At 37.4% G+C, this 22,112-nt stretch overlaps 2 protein-coding genes across 10 annotated transcripts in view; both read right to left on the bottom strand.

Annotated features, from left to right (window-relative positions):
- Nucleotides 1-209: 209 nt before the first annotated feature.
- MSS51 (MSS51 mitochondrial translational activator) lies at nt 210-12,891 on the bottom strand. Of its 2 annotated transcripts, XM_010984159.3 has the most exons (7): nt 10,349-12,891; nt 5,246-5,490; nt 4,824-4,979; nt 4,136-4,260; nt 3,359-3,925; nt 2,956-3,049; nt 210-2,623 (listed from the first exon to the last, which is right to left on the bottom strand). In XM_010984159.3, exons 2-7 carry the CDS (start codon nt 5,464-5,466, stop codon nt 2,404-2,406), a joined length of 1,383 nt encoding a protein of 460 aa, XP_010982461.1. In that variant the 5' UTR covers nt 5,467-5,490; nt 10,349-12,891; the 3' UTR covers nt 210-2,403. The 2 variants fall into 2 exon arrangements, with proteins under 2 accessions (XP_010982461.1, XP_064344126.1); XM_064488056.1 differs by having other exon boundaries at nt 5,246-12,891.
- Nucleotides 12,892-13,039: 148 nt separating this feature from the next.
- The window catches only part of PPP3CB (protein phosphatase 3 catalytic subunit beta), a 43,242-nt gene continuing 34,169 nt past the window's right edge, over nt 13,040-22,112 (bottom strand). For 3 of the 8 annotated variants that reach the window (XM_031462167.2, XM_064488055.1, XM_031462169.2), the window contains 4 exons: nt 21,813-21,897; nt 20,972-21,069; nt 16,140-16,169; nt 13,040-14,658 (listed from right to left, as the gene is read on the bottom strand). In XM_031462167.2, the coding sequence (XP_031318027.2) occupies nt 14,480-14,658; nt 16,140-16,169; nt 20,972-21,069; nt 21,813-21,897 (392 nt within the window). In that variant the 3' untranslated portion in view covers nt 13,040-14,479. The remainder of the gene's footprint in view (nt 14,659-16,139; nt 16,170-20,971; nt 21,070-21,812; nt 21,898-22,112) is intronic. The other 5 variants (XM_031462168.2, XM_031462170.2, XM_031462171.2 and 2 more) reach the window with 3 other exon arrangements.

The following is a 22,112-nucleotide window of genomic DNA, read 5'->3' as shown; positions in this document are numbered from 1 at the left end:
AAAGAAGAAAATACAGCCTTTTCACTTCATATGCTGACTTTAGAAAATATAACTTTTATTATATTGCCTCTGCTTGTGTTAGTCTTCTGTTAAACTGTAAACACTTAAAGAGCAAAAGCCATCTTAGAATTCTCAGCATTTAGCATGAAGCTAGGCACTTTTATGTCCTATCACCACCATTCTAAGTTGGAAATTTCTGTGTCCCCTATTACTGTGTTAGACTCTGATATATCACACTTCACCCAACACAATCAGTAATCAGACCCTATGGATTTTACTTTCATGTTCTAGATATAAAATGTCATTATCTACTTATTTGCTTCTCTTGTTACAGCTTTTCCTTTCCATACCTACTACTATCACCTGAGCTGACATGTGCAATATCTCATCTGGACCATAAAAATGGCTTCCCACCTGGTTTTTCCATTGTCAAACCATCTTGCACAGGAAGTTCAATCTATGTTACTGATTAAAATTCCAAGTGGTATGTATTCAATAAAAGCTACCATTTATTAAATACATACTATGTGCTAAGCACTGTTAACCACTTAACAAATATTCTCATTTTTTTACATTATGATTTAAATTTTTTGGTAACAGCTTTATTGAGATATAATTTACTATGTAAAGTGTATAGTTCAATGGTTGTTTAATATATTCACAGAGTTGTACCAGCACCACAATCAATTTTAGAACATTTATATAACCCCCAAGATAAACCCCACACCATTCAGGCATCACCCCCAATATACTCATCCTCCTCATCTCTATGCTGCCACTGCAATCTGCTTTCTGTCTCCATAGATTTGCCTCTTCTGGACATTTCATACAAATGCATCCAGTCAATACGTGGCCTTTTGTGACTGGTTTCTTTCCCTGAACATGAACACGGATGAACGTGTTTTCAGTTTATCCATGCTGTAGCGTGAATCAGTACTTCATTCCATTTTATGGCCAAATATTTCATTCTGTGTATATACCACATGTGGTTTATCTATTCATAAGTTGATGGACATTTGGTTTATTTTTTACCTTTTGGCTATTATGAATAATGCTGCTATGAACAATTATGTACATATTTTCATTTCTCATGGGTACATACCTAGAAGCAGAATAGCTGGATGAAATGGTAACTCAACGCTTAACTTCTTCAGAAAATGCCATTGTTTTCCAAAATAGCTGCAAGATTTTACATCCCCACCAGCAATTTGTATGAAGGTTGCAATTTCTCTACACCCTCATTAACCCTTGTTATCTGATTTGATTTTTGATGTTTTGATTACTGACATCTGAGTGAAGGAAGTGCTATTTCATTATAGTTTTGATTTGTATTTTCAGATGACTAATGATGTTGAACATCTTTTTATGTGCTTATTGACTACTTGTGTATCTTCTTTGAAGAAACATCTACTCAGATCATTTGTCCATTTTTAATTGAGTTATTTGCCTTTTTATTATTGAGGTGTAAGAATTCTTTACATATATTCTGGATATAAGTAGCGGGGTTGAGGTCACAGAAGGTTGTAGGAATGAATACCTGGGACTCTCCTAGTCCTGGGAGTGTGATAAGAGGATGACAAGAGACAGGGTGTGGTAGAGAGGCAGGCCCAAACAGAGAGCTGATGTTAATCACAACTTTGGCCAGAGAGAAACCTCCAATCCTGATGTGTTCTGTGTAGACAGGTAATACTTGCCAGTGAATAGGAGATAAGATAAAGCAAATGACTTACTAAGCCCCAAACTGAGTTTATTGTGGTATAGACCAGGTGATAACAAGTTCCTATATATTCAAGTAAAGTCTGATACACCCTGGGATATCTAAAATACAACACAAGAGCAAAAAGCTTCCCTAGGGCTAGAAGTCCTGAAGAGAAAACAAAAATGGGACACGTATCTCGAAAAAGCCAGGAAAGAGAAGACTGTGCCAATCTTCACAACCTCCCCCATGTCCTAACCACTTCTCTGACTTGCCCATCCTATTTGTCCACCACTTGGAGTAATTAGTATCTCCACTTTTTAGCCCAAATTACTGGATGAGAAGAAAGTCTTTTTCAGAAGAATAAGGTTCCATTCCTCTCCTTGGTGCCATCTGGTTCAAGTCAAAAGGTACAACTTTCTCATAAAGCAAAACTGTTAGGAACTCTAGGTTCTGTAAAGATTTATGTGAGGGCTTTTTGCCACATGCTAAATCTAGAATCCTGTCTCTAGAAGCTACATTTAGCTAACCTCTTGGAAATGAGTCACATCACATAGGATCTCCCATTTAGCTTAGTTTCTACCCAGATGAGAGAATTAGGTTTAGGATATAGTGGGTTTCAAAGTTAGCAATAACCTGGCATTAGCAGGTAATTTCATCACAACTTGTCATTTTCTAGACATCCAGCCAGGATTGAGGTCAGCTATTTATACCTCACCATCTACTTTTTCTTCCAATTGCCTCTTATCCAGCTGGCAGGAGCTTCCAAGAAACATGATATAGTAGGCACTGCAGTATACTGGCTGCTTGTTGGGGTTGGAATAGACCTGTTCAGGTTTGAGGGACGCAAAAGGGTTGGCTCCATAGGCTGTGATGTGCATATCCAGGTCCACCAGAATCTGCAAAGATGCTGTCAACTCCTGATTGCTATGGAGACAGGTAAGAAAATTTGCTCTGCTGATTATGAAAGACATAAGAGAGAAATTGCTTAGAACTTGACATTTCTGAACTCAACAATCCCCAAAATTACCTAAGGCTGGACGAGGCAACAGCAATCCCTCCCTCCCAAATGTCTATAGTAACTACTCAATTAACTAGCGTAGCACTTTGTTTCAGGAGATGAGAAAGCCAAATGCGGGAAGGAAGAAAATCCTTACCAAAAGGCAGAAGATGAGCAAGGGGGAAAGAAATGAGCTCATTTACATAAAGAGAGGTGTGAGTGAGTCAGGGAGGTATCACAAATAGGAAGAGGGCAAAACCTGTAAACAGTAATCATTGTAGGGATCTCATAATCACGAAGTAGCAGGAGGGTGGGTAGCCAAGACTCCATCAAGTCCGAAGAAGCATGGAAACCTACGGAACAAAGACAGAGATGGGAATAGGAAGGATAAAGGCTGAGGCAGACCCTAATTAAGATACTTCTTTGACTGTGCCCACCCTTCACCTTGCTCCCTCCAACATTCATTTACCACCATCACCCACCCTATGTTCTTCAAAGGGAAAATTATGAACCCAAGTGTAGCACATATGGCTAATGATCAACCCAGGTCATCATTATATTACATTTAACCTGACCAAATGAATGGGGTTCCAAAGGTACAAGAGTCAGGATGGGAAATTCCCAGGACTGACCCAGTATTCCCCCGAGCCAAAGACTCTTACCAGGATGGAATGCCACCACCAAATCTGGATGGGCTATCTGTCCAGTCTCCACCTGCTCCTCCCAGAAGTCATGATAGAGGCCCCTATGGCCACTAAGCTGAACTGTGCCAGGTTCCAGAAGTGAAGCCGAGGTGCTCTGCGAAAAGCCAGCAGCTACGTCTATACCTACCAAGATTACACGGAGGCCAAGGTGCCCAGGAAACATGTAGCCAAGCTCATCATAGTCCCCGGGGCGAGTGAGGAATGTCTCTGCATGGGAAGCACCAACTACATGCACTGTGCTTCCCCCGACCTTCCCAACGTTTATCCCCAAGGCCCGAAGCCCAAAGCCCAGCGTCAAGGGCCGTGACAGGGCATCTGTCAGCAGCCGCTTCAAAGAGCCCTGCAGGACATGTGGGTCTGGCCTTGGCCGTCCTGCACTGGCCCAAAGGGTGGTCATGGCCTGACTATTAAGCACAGCATCCAGTGTAGAATCTAGCTGTAAACGTTGCATAGAAAACCAGGTGTCCCAGCCCTGTACAACTTCAGTCAGCCATGACCAAGGTCCTGAGGGTAGGACAAAATCACCTGCAGGAAAGAAGGAACAAGAAATGACTTGATCCTTCCCTGGCTTCAATATTTCCTCTGTGTTCATTCTCCCAACCTCTGACCTGTAGGGCCCCACTCCCCATCCCACTCAGTTCCTCATTTTTTCCTCATAACATGCTTTCATATGTTTGTCCCGAGTATGACCAACTATGACTGTTATGGCAGAGTTCCCCAATACCACCACTCCACCTGTGACCAGAAGCCATTCCATGAGACGGTCCACAGCGACAAGACGCAGCTCTTGACAAACCCTCCTGTGTGCTGGCCAGTCTGACCTCTGGCACTCTGGACCACAGTAATAGACATTTCTGCACCTGAGAGAATGAGCCCCAGAAATAGATGCTCCTATACCTCAAAGGTGACTGAGGGGTATCTGGGGAGGGGAATTGATATTCCTGCACCTAGGAAGAAAGATCACTGCGTAAGGAAGGTAGGGAGAGGACTGACAGCTGCTACACCAAATTTGAGGACTATATTTGGCAGAGAAGGCAGGAGAGAGTGGGAATGTAATTTTTCTCTTGGGTCAGAGGGACATCTCAGCCTCATCTGGAACTCATTTTTGACATCCCTTACAGAAGAAACCAGGAGTTTGTGGCTACCCTCTTGTCACAGATGGCTTGACCCCAGCCTCCCCAGAATAGATATGGTCTTACCACTTAAGTACTCAAGAGAAGGGAGGTAGAGGGGATTACACGGTGATCTCTAACCTCCCCATAATACCAAAATAAGCAGGAGCCCAAACCTTTTCTAATTTCTCTGTGGCCTGGATCATACAGAATAAGGAGAGGGCCTTAAGTTATTCTGAAAATTCTCAGACCTTTCCTCCTGCAATAGGATCGTTTTTGGATGTCTTCCCTATTAGCCCCCAGCTCGCCACCTCTTGCAGTGCCGGAGGACCTTGGAGTCTGAAAGGCCACTAGGGAGTGCTCTACAGTAAGCACAGAATCGGAATGTGTCCTCCATCTTCTGGAACATTTCTTGAGGGCATCGAAATCCAAAGCCTGATACAGGAGTACCCCCATCTAGCACCAACCTGCAGAGACAGCATGGAGAAGCAGTGACAACAGGAAAAATATCTCCAAAATTTCTCATGACCCATACCTTGCCCCCTATGTATTTCCCACTCTCCTACTCCCATTATTTCTTATTTAAGCAAATTACATTTCTTCTACAGTAATAAAACTGGCAAAAATAAGGATGAGAAAATCCCTCATTTTGCAGATACCACATATTCCTCAAGTTGTACTCCCTCTCCACCTTCTGAAATCATTTCTACAAGGGATAAGGCTAGTCACTCACTTGTATTCTTCATAGCTTTTCATGTTCAGCTTTTGAAGGATCAGCTGGGATAGGCCAGGAACATTATTCTCCAAGGAGAAGAAGCCAAGTGTATCAATGCTAGGGCCAGGTTTTGAGAGGGTCAGAGGCACAGGGGTTACAACTGTGGGTGGGGTCACAACCACAGGAGCCACTGAGGAGAGGGGTTTCTTGTGCCTTCGTCGCCGGGACCGTGGAGCCATGGCCTGTCCACTAATACCTGGAGACTATATGCAGAACAGATATGCAATAGAAGTTTGCAAACTGAACATAAATGTGTTTGCATATGTTTGACCTTTCACTTGTCATTCCAGCCCCTCAGGCCCAGGTATCAGTAAGATTTATTTCATATCTACTGATTATTGATCACCACAGGCAGTTGTGAAAAAGAAATAATTAGATGTGAATACAATTATACATATATGTGTTACATATGAAGTTCTATATATAATGTAAGCATATATGTAAGTAAATGCTTTAAAACAGGTCTGGCAGAGCGCATATAAAACTGGTAACAGATTAAGTCTGAGGAGGGGAAAAGGCACTGGGATGGGAACTGGGTTGATCAAAGGGGACTTTAGACTTACCTGTAATGTTTGACTTTTTAGACAAGGAATATATACATATGTTACTAGTGTATTTTAAAAATAAACTTAGAAGAGGAAAAAGCAAAAAGTTTTGGTTGTCTAAAGCTACCACCTAATTGGAGAATCACTCAACCTAATCTAGTTGGGGAAGGAAAACATACATTTTAAAAGATTATAATTACATTTATAAAGAGTACAACAAGAAGTAGAAATCAAATGCAATATGAAATGAGCACTACAATGCTAATAGTTATGCAGTCAAAGCACATTATGCAAATTATTAGAAAAACTTCCCAAAGAGGTGAATTTTGAAGTAGAACTAAGCCCACATCCACCCACTACATAGCAAGAACAATGTGAAATCCTCCTTCCCTGGCTTGTCTTCTCCCATTCCTTTCACAAGGGCTCAGTAAACAAAATGGATTATACTGGGAAAAAATTAAAACATCCATCCATTCAATAAATATTTATTGATAAAGAGAGAAAATCACATGCAGAATACTACAACAAATATGAAAAATATACTTAACATCTAATTGTCTTGAAGTGGGATTAGATGCAAACCCTAAGGCAGTATATAAATCCTATCAGAAAGGTGAAACTAAAGCAGTAATGGGAGATCAGGAGAGTCTCTTCAGAAGGTGAGCTATAGGAAGACTTTATGAAGCAGGCAGCAGTTGGAATAGACCATGAAATATGGTAATACTTTGAATACACAAAGACAGAGAACAAGGAATTCTAAGCACAAAGAAGGGTATGAGCATACTAATGTAGATGGGAACATTCTGGGAATTAATGAAATAAAATGGTCTGAGTTTGACGGTAAAGTCTAAAGACCTAAGTGTAAGAGATAAAACTATGAAGTCCTAGAAGAACACGGGAAAATCTTCATGATACTGGATTTGGCAATTTCTTGCATATAACACCAAAAGCATAGGCAACAGAAGAAAAAGTAAACTGGACTACATCGAAGTTAAAAACTTCTCTGCATCAAAGGACAAAGTGAAATGGCAACCCATAGAATGAGAGAAAATACTTGTAAATCACATACCTGATTAAAGACTAATACCCTGAATATATGAAGAACCCCTAAAACTCAACAACAACAAACAGCCCAATTTAAAAATGGGCAAAAGACTTGAATTGACATGGAATCATGACCTGTGATCATTGGTTGGGGAAGCTGAGGAGAGAATCATTGAGAAATGTGATAGGAAATCTGAAGTATTTGACAGTTCATCACAGAGTTTAAAAAAAAAAAGTTTTCCTCAGAAGAGATTCAAAGGGTAGAACTTTAACCACAGGGTGAGATTTAAATAAAGGCACATTTTGGCAAATAAATAAATAAACAAACAAACAAACAAACAAACTGACTGACTTGAATAGACATTTCTCCAAAGAAATTATACAAAATGCCCATAAGCCCATGAAATGATGCTCAACTTCACTAATCAAACCCAAATCAAAAACATGAGACACCATTTGACTCCCATTAAGATGGCTATTATCAAAAAGCTAGAAAATAACAAGTGTTGGTGAGGATGTGGAAAACTGGAATTCATACACTGATGACAGGATTGTAAAATTGTGCAGCTGCTATTGAAAACAATATGGCAGCTCTGCAAAAAGTTAAATATAGAATTACCATATGACCCAGCAATTTCACTCTTAGGTATATACACAAAATAACTGAAAACAGGTACTCAAAAAAATGCTTACCCACAAATGTTCATAGCAGCACTATTAATAATAGCCAAAAGGTAGAAACAAACCAAAGGTCACCAACAGATGAATGAAAAAACAAACTGGGATATATATATATATATATATATAAAACATATGTGTGTGTTTATCAGACTAATAGAGATTGAGAGAGAGAATGAAAATTCAGCCATAAAAAGAAATGAAGTACTGATATATGCTATAATGTAGATTAACCTCAAAGACATGCTAAGTGAAAGAAGCCAGATATAAAAGGTCACATTAGTTAAATGATTCCATTTATATGAAATATCAAGAATAGGTAAATCCAGAGATAGAAAGCAGATCTTTGGTTGCCAAGGGCTGAGTGGAAGGGGGAATAAGGAGTAACTGCTTAATGGTTATGGGTTTTTTGGGGGGGTGATGAAAATGTTTTGGAATTAGATAGAGGTGGCAGTTGCACAACAATGTGAATGTACTAAATGTCATTTAATTACTCGCTTTAAAAGGATCAACTGTATGTTATGTGAATTTCACTTCAATTATTAAAAAAAAGGTATCTAGAGATTCAGAAGCTAAAAAATTATTATTCCCTCTAAAAAAATGACACAAATGAACTTATTTACAAAACAGAAACAGACTCACAGACAGGAAATCAAATTTATGGTTACCAGTACAAAAAGGGGGCATGAGTAGAGGGATAAATTGGGAGTTGAAGATTTGCAGATACTAACTACTATATATAAAATAGAGGAACAACAAGGTTCTACTGTATAGCACAGGGAACTATATTTAATACCTTGTAATAGCCTATAATGAAAAACAATATGAAAAGGAATATATATATGTATAACTGAATCACTATGCTGTACACCAGAAACTAACACATTGTAAACAGAATACACTTCAATAAATAAATATTATTCCCCAGGTAAACTGCCTTCAGGGACAGGGAAATGACAGGATAAAAATGCTGACAGTGGTTGGTTTTATTGTGAATGAGGTAACTATTAAAGTTCAAATCACGAGTCATGTTTTGTTACAAAAATGGCCTGACATTTAATCCTTCTGGACCAGATCTGTCAGGAAAAACACTCCAGAATCATCACTCAGCTGAGATGTAGGTGGCAGAACAATCAAACAAAAGTCCTCCCCAAATCATACAGCTAATATCCATTATCTTTTGACATGGCTTTTGCAAACCACTGTCCTGAGGTTAATGGAGGAACTATTTTGTATTTTCTTTCTCCTTGTCCTTTCATTCTACCCCTGTACTCTCCCTCCTCATCCCACAGATGAACAGATGGCTTCAGAGTCCACAGAACAGAGACAATTAGGCTCATCTGTATATCATATCTTCTACAATCCCACCAACAGAGAAGAAATTAGACCTAAAGATGATACATTATTTTAGGATTTAAGGTTCCTGTCTCTTTACTCAAGGTGGATGGAACTGCCTTTACACCTTAGAACCCCATTTCCAACAACTGACCTGATCCTTCCCTCCACTTTTAATCATCATTCTCATCACATTTCCAGCATAACTGCAATTCTAGAAGAAGCATTTATCAGCTCTATCTATCCAGCTCCCTCAGGCAAGACAACACCATCTTAAACCTCAAAAGAATGGATTCATCTTTTCTTTCTACGTATGGAGGAAAAGGATCTTTGAGATAATTCAAGAGTCTTAAATTCCAGGAGTAATAATAAATATCTTTCATATTCAACCAAAGGCCTTTATACTGCAATGGAAGCCAATTAAGACCTGAAAGGTACTGCCTCACTTATCTGCCTTTCCAAAGAGAAGTCTTCCTCCAATGGAAGATTAACTCTAATGGAATACTCGTTGAACAGACTGGAAGTCAAGGGATCACATGGCTTGGGGAGGCATGGTGTGGGTGAAATCCCTGATGTCATAGTTTTCCTCTGTGTCTAGAGTGGGTTCCTGATACAAATGAACTAATTTTACGGCAGGAAGGTAAGAAGGTTGGGAATGAGGAGCCAGGTCTTCACATTTACATCTATATGTATCATCAGGCTCATGTCTGAGTTTGCGTACCCCAGTCACAGACCCAGTTTCCCTGGTTATAAGTTTCCAACAATGAACCCCAAGATCCTCCGAGTTCAAGGTGAATGGTTCGGGGAGGAGGGATAGTGAACTGAGAAAAACAAAGGCAAAAAAGACAGGACAAGGGAGAAGTTGCTAAGAATTATAGGAAGCTTTCAGAATTTTCCAGAATTCAGAGTCTACCCCACATAAAAAGGAAATCACTAACTATTTTTCTATTTATCCCCAGTGACTTGGGCTCTAATTTAATCCCAGTATAGAAGAAAGAGAACACCAACACTAAGGACTGGCAAGGAGAGAAGATATGAACTGGATGGCCTACAAAAACCCATTCTTCATCTCCAAATTCCCTAAAATATTAGTCTATTCCCACATCTAAGTCCTCTATCCTCCTCCCTCCTTACCACCAAAAGCCTCAAGTTTCACCTAAATCACAGTCATCTTCTCACCATCTCTAAACCAGGAAGGCCCATCTAATTTTCTCTAATCCACCAGCAAACAAAAAAATGTCTTTAGGGAGGTAAGGAAGAGAAGGGGGAGTGAAGCTAGTCATTGGAGATCATCAAAAGGGGTTGGGAAAGAGAAAGAGAAAATGAGAAAAACATCAGGAACATTGCTATTATGACAATATTTAGCTGCCTAATCAGTGATTAACACTCCCTGGGGTGCTAAATGCTTTACTCAACTATAAACTAAGCAAGCAGAGGAGTTGATGGAAAAGTAACTTACCCTGCTAAGCCCTCAGCTTCCTTCCTTCTCTCTTTCTTCCAAGTGAAATAAATGCTTGATCTCCTCAGATCTACGTTGTGGCTGTCTTGCAGCTGTCCCTTCATATCACTTACTTTTGCAAACTGCTGAAATGCTGGGTCTCTGTAATTAGATGTGTCCTGCCAACCAGACAGACAACACTGAATTCTCCCTAACGAGGCAAGTAGGGACCTGGCCCCCTGCCCATGGACTTCTCTCTTTCTGACCTTCCTTCTCTGCCAAGAAGGCTCAGAACTCTTGTCAACACCCCAAACTCACCAAAGGCCAGGCAGGCTGAGGAAAGATGAAGTCTACTGCTTCCTGGACCCCTCTCGCCAAGGCAGCATTTCTGCTCTTAGTCAGCATTAGGAAAAAACCCTTGGGATTAGTTCAGAAGTCAATATTTGATTGGAAAGGATAAGCACTAGCCCACAGGAACAGGAATGCCTGGAGTTCTTTCGGGGGGTGTCAATCTAGACCCAAGATCAGTTCTCCCAAGCTTAAAGTTCTTTTTCAGCATATTGAACACTCCTCAAACACAACTCAACAATCACCAATGTAAGCTTAAGTACAAATATAATACCCAGAAAAGGAGAATAGAAATGGTCATTAACGGTACAGAAGAAAATCAACTGTGGGGGAGACATCCAGAATTAATCTGTAAAATTCAACTTCCCTGAAAGGAGAGCAAGGCATTTTCTGAGTGAATGTCATCAGGGGCATTCCATCTGCTTATTTTATAAGAGGAATAAAAATTTCTGGAATATTAAAGTAATCAAGACCAAAATATTAATGACTAAAAATGCATACTATTTCTAGGAACAGAAAATAGAAAAGAATCAACTCAAACATCTTCTCATTCCTTCCTGTAATGGATGCTAATCCAGGGAATTTAACTCCACATTTCTAGCTCCTTTTCACCTAGAGGTATCAAACTCTAGAACCTATCAGAAGTTGTTAGTGCAGTGGTCCTATATATGACTATAAGAACTGACTTTCTGCTCACATCTGGCCTCAGCTATGCCACTTACCTGCCTCTGGGAACATCATCAAACCAGGGGACAGAACCACTTGCAACGAGGTCCTGGAACGTGGCAAATAAATCTACATATGAACAGATGCAGAGAATGGATTCCAAAGGAACCCCAAACTGTAGAAAGCACAGACTACAAGTAGGGAAGGTGGAAGAAAAGTGTTAAGGATGCAACAAAACATTACATAACATTATACAGAATAGCTAAGGACAAAGGAAAATCACTTGCAACAGGCAAAAATCCTGAATAAAGGAGGGGTGATTCATTTTAAGCAAAGATTTCAGGGCAATTTCAAATTTAACTGGCAGAACATTTGAAGGTTATGAAGTCTGTTAATAATGGCGGAACTGCAAAATATAAAAGAAATCTGAGATTGTCTTTTCTAACTCAAAAGCGTCATCTTTAAATACAAAGGGAGATATGTAGAAAAAATTTGATATTGAATAGTAATTTACATTTCACCATCATTACCACTTGCTCTGGTACATATTTAAATGCACAATTTAGAAAGATCTGTAATTTCTCACAATTTGCATTCATCCTGAGTTACATTTAACAAAGAAAAAAAAAAACCCCTTAAAAACACTTCTATAGTTACTTGTGAAACTATTTAGAAGACAGACTAGAATGAGGTTCCTATTCAACAAGTAGGAAGTGACTTGTGAGGCACTGGATGATATTCTACCACTCTTCATGTATACCACTTTTTCTGAGTTCCATTTCTTCCTCCTATTTTCTTCTTTTAAATTTCTACCATCAACCCATAATTCTTCTAGTTTGCTAATGATGCTTTATGTTTACCCAAGTTCCAATAAACACTATATAACCCTAGTGACAGATCTAAGGGCTAAAGAAGTTCCAGGTACCTGATATACTAGTTAAGCTCTTAACTTAGAGATGTGTAGTTTTCATAAAACAGTAACATCAAGAAGAATCTTTAAGGTATGCAGTACATAATAACTTTAAAGGCACCTCAGGGACTGGGATGCAAATTAACATTACAGCAAGTAAAAGCTGTAATGATCAAAAATTTGAGTTACATTTGCTACCTAGAATTAGGCAAGTATATATATATTTTTCAACTTAAACTAATGCTTTTTATGTGTATCATAATCTTGTTGAAAATCATAATTAAAGTTGCTATATGATTATATTATTATAAAATGTTGAGCAGTATCCTAATTTCCCTCAATTTGCAAAATTCTAAACCTACTTTGATTATAACAAAGAAGAAAGGAATATAATGGCAGGATAACGCAGCATCATTTTTTTTCTTATTGTTAAAACACCTAATAAATTCCCAATACTACTATAACAAAATTCTAGACAATAATATTTTCTTTTAATTAAAAGTTAAGTGAAACAGTAATTTTAAATAATAGATTTAGGCCTATAGTAGGCACCCAGAGTCCTTTAGTGCTCAGTTACTAATATTCATGTAAAACAAGTGTAACCAAAGTTAAAAAAAAAAAAAAGCATTATTTATGAAGACAAGAATTTAATTCATCAAATTACCAAGAACTATCCAATAAGATAATTTTCTCTGAAGGATATATCACAGTTCTATTAATAGGATTTTCTGATTTGCATGAGAAGGTCAAATCAGACTATATCTTCCAAATAAAACCCAACACAGAGATAGGAGCAGCGGCCCATGCATGGAATTTATTGTGTGCTATTGTTTATAAAATAATCGAATAGTCCTGCACATGCATAATATTTCCAACTCAGACAGGAGACCATACAGGGTGCACTTTCTGGCAAACAAACAATAGATGGTTCCGCTGCCTGGAGCTCTGAGTTGTATTCCAGGGCATGAGGGAAGCAGGCCACCAAAGTAAAGGGAAATACCAAACTACAGTGGCAATCAATACAGGTCAATAACTGTGAAAAATTAGCACATGGTTCCATTTAATTTAACCAAGCAGTTCTGTAACTATCAAAAGAAAATGTTCAACATGCAGTCTTGACTTTTATGCTTCCACTAACATCTGAATGATTTGAAACAGAACCATTGCTTCTATGCTGCACTGCTTAATCAAAAACACTTCCAGAACATTTTAAAATTTCCTTTGCATTAAAACATAAAAATGATAGGAAGCCAGCAGTAAATCACCCTGTGGCTATTTAAGCAACTTGAGTACTCACAATAAACTAAAATTTCTCATAACATCTAGGTAACCTATACATGTCGTACCTGTACATCATAGGTCTATATATTAAATATTTGCAAAATGAAAACATGCATACACAAAATACGTCAAGTTTTACAGACATGATTTGAATTAAAATTTACTTTGACAATGTACAAACTTCTTTTAAAGTACCTTAAATGAGTAATTCTGTAATTCTTCATCATTTTGAAATTTAGAGGTTTTCTTCTTAAATCTCTGGGTGTAAATCTTAAAAGATCTGGGCAAAAAAGTTTCTAAGTTAGTTTTCGGATTTGTGTTCAAGTAAGAGAGTCTGCCTAGAAATAGGTTATGCGTTCAGAATTGAAAAATACCAAGACTATATTACAGAATTAGCCACATTTAAGAACTATAGCCCTGAAGTCAGCATTCTGTATAAATGCCAACTGGGTTTCTCAGCATTTTGCCCACAATTCAAAATACAGCTTAGTAACCTCAGAAATGTATTTTAAGACCATGCTAATTCATCCTTTAAAGACATTTCATGGAAAAAAAAAAAGTCCACATTAGCTCTTAGGATTGTATTTGAAGTTATGGTTGGAAAACAAAATCTAATTCTACTGAGGGGAAAAAGAAATCTCATTTGTAAACTTAAATGTGTGAATCACAAGCATAAATGGAGGTGTAGTAGCCCTCCACTGGAAATTGCCCCAAGCCCCTTGCTCACTGCTCTCCACCTTGGCAGCGATGACCCAATCTTATCATATAGCACAACATGTCCCAGGGCCCTCAAGCCTCCATTCAGGAAGGGGGCTGGGGTCTCAAAAGCACAATGGTTTCTCCAGAGGGACTGTGACATCTACAGTCAGCTTGGCCGACCCCTCCAGCTCCTCGGGTGATCTGTCCATTTGGGGCCCGAGTTGTGAGAGTCCCTGGGAAGCCGTGGGTCACTGGGCACCATGGTTGCCAGTCCCGTGGTTCTCAGTGGCATGTGCGGTGTTCAGAGAATTGAAACCATCTTGCTGTACAGCATCTTTCCGGGGTGGCATTCTCTCATTGATCCTATCCAAACCCTTTGCCTCTTCAAAACTGCAGATTCTATGTGGTGGAGAGAATCCTCGTATTGCTTAACAAAATGCAAATTTGATAAGTCAGTAATTGAAAAACATTTCTGAGATTTTAAAAACATAATTAACGATTTTTAAGAAGAAAGAAATTAGCTGTATGTAGCAACATTTAAATATTACTTTAACTGAATTCTATCCTCATTCCAGATTTCCCCTTAAAACATGAAATATTTAAACCTAAACACAATAGCTTCATAGATGACGTGTTAGCATAGCCTTAAAAAAATGCCACAAAAATACCCTCCCCTGCCCTTAAAATCAACCTGCAGGCAATGGTCTCAGGGTCTCAGTCTGACTTCTACTATACCAATTATCTCCTACCTCAGGCCCTAAGATCACCAGTAACTATCACAGTAAGGTAGCAACAAGAGTAGGAGCAAATGAGGAGGCTAAACAAGGTTAATTCTCAACATACAAATCTGTACCAAGAGCTTGGGAGGAGAAAAGAAATAAAGCTAAAATTTAGCAGATCAGAACTATCATGGAGGTCAAAGTATCATCACCACATCACCACCAATGAAATGAAAACGGTGGGAAATGCCTCCCAGGAGTTAGATCGATGTATTTGGCTGACAGCAAAAAGTATTTAGAGTTCCATATTTTAGGAGATATCTTTCTTAGTTCACTAGCCATTCACTGCCTGTTCTTTGGAAACCCAAATCAAAACAAATGACAATCCTCCTCCAAGTGTTATGGCTTCGCATTCACTTCATTTGGAATGCTGCATGCTCTATTATTAAAATGTGCACAGAAAAAATTTCCATACTACTGGTTATAATCTGGTTGTTTTAATATGTGCAATCCTGGGACTCAGAGTCTGTACATGTGAACCAAGTAAGTGGCTAGGGCAGCAAAGCTTTCAGTAATGTGTAATATCAAGCCAATAATACATGATATACATGGATATAATATTATCAGCAAACATTAGCCCAAACCACAGCAAAAAAAAAAAAAATCATAGTGACAGCTCCTACACTCTCAGGTGCATTACTGAAAATGAGTACATCATTTTTATACCATGAGCATACCAAACCTGTATGTATAGAAGGTTTCACTTAGGAAAAAAATAATCTGAGCAGCATAGAATCATGCAAAATATTGAACAGATCTTTATTTGCAACTGTAAACGCGATAGCATTGTATGCTACATAAATATCATAGCATAACATGCTGTTCTCTAAAGAATTCTGGAACATTAAATGCTGGTTGCAAACTATGCTAGAAAAGGGAAAAAAACAAATTTCACTGCAGAAATTAGTCCTTGTGATTAAAAAAGAAGAAGAAGAAGAAGAAGAGGAAGAAGAAGAAGAAGAAGAAGAAGAAAAAGAAGAAAAAGAATACGACTGTTAAATTTGATGAGTCAGTGAGTCTGATTCATCTTGGGCTGTGCAATCTAGGAGTAAAACACACCCAAAGGACATTCTCTGATGCCCACCCACACACCACAGATCTCTGCCCAGCGCAAGGACTCTGATCGTACCTTTTTCAGCCTCAATAGCCTCAACTGTGGCTGTACAGAAGTGAGCAGAGGCATGCAAAATGAATGAGAGAGATGAGAAGGGTCATATTGTACAGCAGAAAAGGCAATGATCACTTAAAATATCACAGTACCCCGTACTACATCATCATTTGCAATTTAACATATATAGTACCCATATTAGAGAGCCCCATCCAATCCCCCAATTCCTGACACAGCACAGTTTACACACAGCACTAAGACACCATCGCTCAGAGCACAGAACACGTAGACCTACTATACACACAGACACCTCAGCATCCATGCAAGTGTACACTAGTATTAATTACCCATCTTGAATTCAGTATTTTGATGGCCTTAGAATTTTCCAACATGTTTATTATATCACATCCATCACAATCACAAGGAAATTCTCTAGGGTGAAATTATGATGGTAGAATTGTAGCAAAAGAGTACACAGGAGGAGATTCTTTTTCTTTTACATCTAACTGGAATAATATTTATCACCAGCTGGTTCCCTAAGATATAAACTAGAAGGGGTCAGCAATGCTTTTCCTGTCACTTCTAATTCATAGGGCAAAGCATAAGCTGCAAAAGTTGGTATGACCTACAATGAAATTTATGGGCAGTAAACTTGGAAAGTTATTCTAAACAGAACAGTTCAGCTCCATAGCCCTGTCCTTCACGTGTAATCTAAAAGGACTCCTCTGGTCTATTAGAAACTTCCTTTCTATTCTAACATCGGTGTTCAACTATCTAAAAATATTAACATATATAACCTTAAAAATCCATTTATGTTCAGTGTATCATGAACTCAAATCTACTTCAGGTACTAATAGGCTGCATTCTCAAGTGAAGATAAAAAGGCTACTTATTGAGCATCTTTTCAAGCCCATTGAACAATTAGAGAGGAATCAAGAGATAGAACTGAGGTCTTACAGGCAATAAATCCTAATCACTTCATGATATAGACATACAAATAGGTCATGTAAATGAGAAATGCATTCTTGGTATAGCTTGTTTCTGGCCCATTAAGAGAATTTCAACATATTTAGTCATACATTTTGTAGTCAAAGAATCTTCCAGCTCATTTCTGGGTTCAAACTGTATAAAGCACTCACATTGAGGACCAGGGCCAAAGACTGCAGAGGACAATATTGTCAATTCTCAATTCTTCACCTTACCCAAAGTGCACACACTCAGAATATTTATAACAACGCCCCATCCCTTCTATTTTGCTTCTTCTACAGTAAGGTCAGCTAGGACAATTATTCCTAAACTGACCTTTTAGCAGTACACATGATTTAGAAATGACAAATTTTATCCAAAGCAGTTATTAATGTGAAAGGACACTGATGAACATATGGAATTAAAGTAGACTAAATTAGATAAGTTTGTTGATCTCAGCCAGATAATAAAGTGAATTGGGGACCCCAAACAAGGAGGATGAACACTGAATAAAGGGAGAACTAATTTTTCTTAATTTTCAAATTACATTACAAATTAAAGCAGACATACTTATTGTATATTCACTGTACAAATTACCATTTAAAAAATTTAGCCCTGTACACTTGGAAAATACTCTTGGAATGTGCCCAGACAGAAAACTGAGACAAATGATCCATCTCTATTGAATCAGCCTTGGGACTCCTACTCTTCAAAATGTGGACTATTTTCTTTTATAATTTAGAAATTAAATGAGGAAAAAATAAAACACCTACCCAAACCTATGTTTTAAAGAGCTTGTGGTAACAGAAGTGATTTACATGAAATATTTCATACTTTGTATTATATTTAGTAATAAATTAAAAATAAAAACTGTTATCACTGTAAGAATTAGTATCTATTTGAGTGTAACAATAATTTAAGTCTATTAATAAATTTGTTCAAATTATGAAATGCGACAATATACTTTTGAAATCATTCTATGGGCTTTTAATTTTATACATAAAACCATTTTCTAGGTCAATTTATATTCTCTGCTCTTTCCTGAGGTCTCTAAATGCTCCTAAATTCTTTTCAGAATACAAAATAAGTATCACACTCAAAACTGCATACCAGGTCAAGCTTAGAATTCAAAGATGATCATTTGAAGCTTAAACATTAAGCTAAAAACCACTATTTTTCTTCAATTTTTTTTTTTCAGTTGTATTGGGCATCTTGATATGGCCTTAAATAAGTTTGAATATACTGCTTTCTCAAACTATGTTCCTCAATACTACACAGGATAAATGATCAAGAGGAATTGACATTACTATAACAGAGATGGCCACATATTTCCCATATAGGTCTGCATGAAGGTAGCATTATAGGGCTAGCTCCCAGCTAAATTTCCATGAAGAAACTGTGCATAAAATATGAGTATCAAATCCCACTCCAATAGAGTTGTGCAGTTTATAAAAACAGTTGAGAAATATCATAAATTAACTGTAAAGTTATTGAGAAGATGATTCCTATTTTCCAATAATAGGATGGAGGTCTTAGAATTTAAAACCTTTCTTTTTTGCAATACTTAACTCTCAGTTTAAGGAGTCATGTCTACTAAAACTTAAAATGTTACATAAATTTTTAAAAATCACACAGGTGCAGCTTTTGTATGAGGTTTGTTATTTGTTTCGAAATGGGTTTATTTTATGCTAGAGAAATCACTTCAACCAAATGCTCAAACCACACCATCAAGATCACGGCTGGCAGAGCTAGGGAGCTATCTAGTTTCCCAAATTGGACCTCTTAAGCTCAGCACCATCCAGTAACACACTCTAATCCAGGAATAGACACTCCCTTAGGTAAAGCTGTCTTTCAAACTTTCCCTGCAGTTAGGGGTGATTTCAAAGTTGGAAGACTGAACTTCAGGCTGCATGCAAATTAAGAATAAATAGAAGTGCTGAGCTATCAACAAAGCATGTAATTAGCAGGTGCTAATTGTGAAATCTGAAAGAAAAGGTTTGCTGTGGATACAACATAAAACTAATAATATATCCAAGGATAATCGAGAGATGACTGTAGTGTAGATTTATTTCAGTATGAGACTCTTTTGGTTCTCTTTTCCTTTTCTAAACTAAGAGGAGGAAGGGTATAACAGTTTTCAAGCTATTAAAATTCATCCTTTTTTATTAACATTTTTGCTAGTTTTATTAAATATTTAAGATCTTCTTGTTTTAATGAAATCCTTTTTTAAAAAATCCCCTCATTTTTCTTATGTTTACAATATAATAAAAATGGAGGGCAAGAAATTTAAAGAGAATCAAAGCAGGTTTTTTTAATCAAAAAAAGAAACCTTATTCTAAGTGAAAATTTGAAACTATAACTTTAAAACATAGCTGTATATCTCACATATACCAGTGATGGTAGCAGACAACACAATAACATATAAATAGAACATGTATAGGCTACAAGTAGAAATTATTTGTCTACAGGAAAAATTCTATTTATTTATATAAGCATTTATTACAAAACTGAGTGAAATGAAATTGTGAAAAGTTAATCTAATTTAAATTTATTCAAAATTAAAAATTAAAATTTCCTATTTTTTTGCTTTTAAAAAATTCACTAATTATAACACCAAAAACGACACTGCTAATCATGACTAAGGAAAATACCAGATCTGTTGCTGCTTGTTTTAATACAGCAATGACCCTTGGAGGGCTATAAAAAGTGGCTACAATAAAACATAAATTAAGGCTTTTCATATCACATTTTCTGGTTTCCAACCACAAGGGAAAGTTGTGGGTTACTGTGTATAGTCTACAACATCCACATCACTACATCACTCTCTTTTATTTAATCTGTAACGGGCTTTCAAAAAGTTAACCCAGTATTTACACAGATATTTACGCCAAAAAAACTTATTTTTTTTTAATATAAGATATTCAATGAGCCAGATTACAGGAATTCTTTATGTATAATTCTTTTTATTTTCATGCAAAATAAAGGCACACTTAATAACACCCTTTCAATTTTGACTTACAGGATTTAAATTCAACCCCTTATAACAATGACTTAATATCTAATATTACATTCATGTTCAGAATGCACAAAGTACAGCAACAAATGCAGCAAACCTCAAAACAAGGTGCTACAACGTTGCTTCTACATCAAAAGACAGACAAGTGTCTGATAAAGTAATTTAATTTAACATACTTTTACAGACATACAGCTAACCTAAAGAAAGACAGACAGATTTAGGAAAGCAGCTACATCTGCAGAGGAAGGAAACAGCATGTTACAGACAGTCAATTATACATAGAACATTTGACAAACACCACAGAAAACAAACTTTGGCATCATTTCCCAGGGTACAAAACCTTGCACAAATCTTTTGGCAAGTGAAGTGCATAAGTAATGTTCTGGGGCCCAAGCAGATTGTTAATTCTAAAATTAAGTATCTGAAAATATAAGCATAGTCTAATACAATTACATAAATTAAAAAAACTAAAAATAAGAAACGTGGAATTACATTTCCATTTTAGTAATGTGGATATCCTTGATTCACATTCTGAAATTGAGGCTTTAAAAAGAAAAGGGTGCATTAGACAAACGAATAAATAAATATTTCAGACATTATGATATGAGTTACTCCCAGATCATTTCATGAAAATCTGAGAGACTGATCATTATTTTCAATTGAAAGGAACACCCATTCTATCAATTTTCTGCTCCGGTCAGGTTATTAATCAGAGACTACCTATCATATATAGTATTCTGCCTGTGTCAGCTGCCAAGACAGGAACTAAAAAGCAGAAAGAATTCCCTGCATGCATTATGTGTATTGTTAGCAAAAGAGTGAGGTGTGCCCCAGTCCATCTGAGGCACAGCAAGTTGCATAACATCATTACCACTTTGTAGGGTCTGCCGTCCTCCAGCCAACACTCCACTAGGCAACATCCCTGTGGGAGTCAGGCCCTTGAGTGTCAGCACACTTTCACTCTCCTCCCTGTAGCAGAGAGAAGATAATAAACATCAGAGACTTCCAACAAGTTCCTAGTGTAAAAGAAGAGATGTGGCCCAGGTGTAGGCCATATATATAACTTAGGACATTCATTGCTATTATCCTATTTTCTTCAATTCCAAGATATACATTTTTCTACATTCTAAATGTGTCATATAAGAGGGTATGCCTTACAACTGAAATGTATATTGTTTCTCTTGAAAGTCTTTATTAAATACAGGGTGAGAGTCATCAGCAATGGGTATCATAAAATTGTGAAAATATGGTATTTCATGTGCTTTAAAGTTCAAATGTCTAATATAATCAGTTTTGCAAACAAATTATTGCAAATTTTTGCAAAACACCCATTCCTGTGCCCCCATAAACCTGGTCTTCCTGAATTAACCCCAAGAAGACAAAAGGGACTTCCCATATGGATGAGCAAGTTCATCAGGAACACTCTAAAAAGTGCCCCCTCCCTCTTATCCTGCTCTAATTTTCAAGGTGTAGATCTAACACTTTCATCACAGAAGGACAAGAGATACCAAAGGTGAGTAAATAATCACAAGGGTCAAAAACACTAGTTTCAAAGGGACTTGTGTTCCCTTCCTAAAAATGTAAATATGCAACTAACTTCATAGGAAGAATGCTACTGTACTGCTTTCAGATATTAAACAGGACATTGCTTGTAAAAGAGCACAATAAAACTAATTTCTGTAAAACAAATAATTGGGAAAATATATAATTACCTGAGAACAGAGAAGACTCTTGCCATCTTGCCAATTGCTCGAATTTTGTTTCTTATGATTTCTTTCCGGGCTGCAGCTGAACCTACTTTCAATGGAATAAATAGAAAGAAAGACTCAAGTTTAGGGCATCCACATCTGTACCATTCTATTAGCCTGTTTCACACTCATGTGAACCAACACCAAGCCCCCTGCCACCAGCTAGATGAACTCATGCCAGAAAGCTTCTTACTCCTTCAATGTTTAGCTCAGCACTGGTCTAGTACTGGGATCTGAATCAGATACAAATGAAAAGTAATCCAC

The sequence above is a fragment of the Camelus dromedarius genome, chromosome 8 (assembly GCF_036321535.1).
Source record: "Camelus dromedarius isolate mCamDro1 chromosome 8, mCamDro1.pat, whole genome shotgun sequence".
Taxonomy (NCBI): domain Eukaryota; kingdom Metazoa; phylum Chordata; class Mammalia; order Artiodactyla; family Camelidae; genus Camelus; species Camelus dromedarius.
This window is presented reverse-complemented; position numbering and strand designations above follow the sequence as displayed.

Bases quoted from the DNA above. Each gene is read 5' to 3' on its own strand.
- MSS51 (XM_064488056.1), bottom strand. From the start codon at position 5,466: ATGGCTCCACGGTCCCGGCGACGAAGGCACAAGAAACCCCTCTCCTCA. The intron at 4,261-4,823 runs GTGGCGAGCTGG...TCATTCTCTCAG, and splicing joins GTCCTCCGGCACTGCAAGAG to GTGCAGAAATGTCTATTACT. The intron at 2,624-2,955 runs GTTTTGCCCTCT...CTGTCTCCATAG, and splicing joins ACAATGATTACTGTTTACAG to CAATCAGGAGTTGACAGCAT.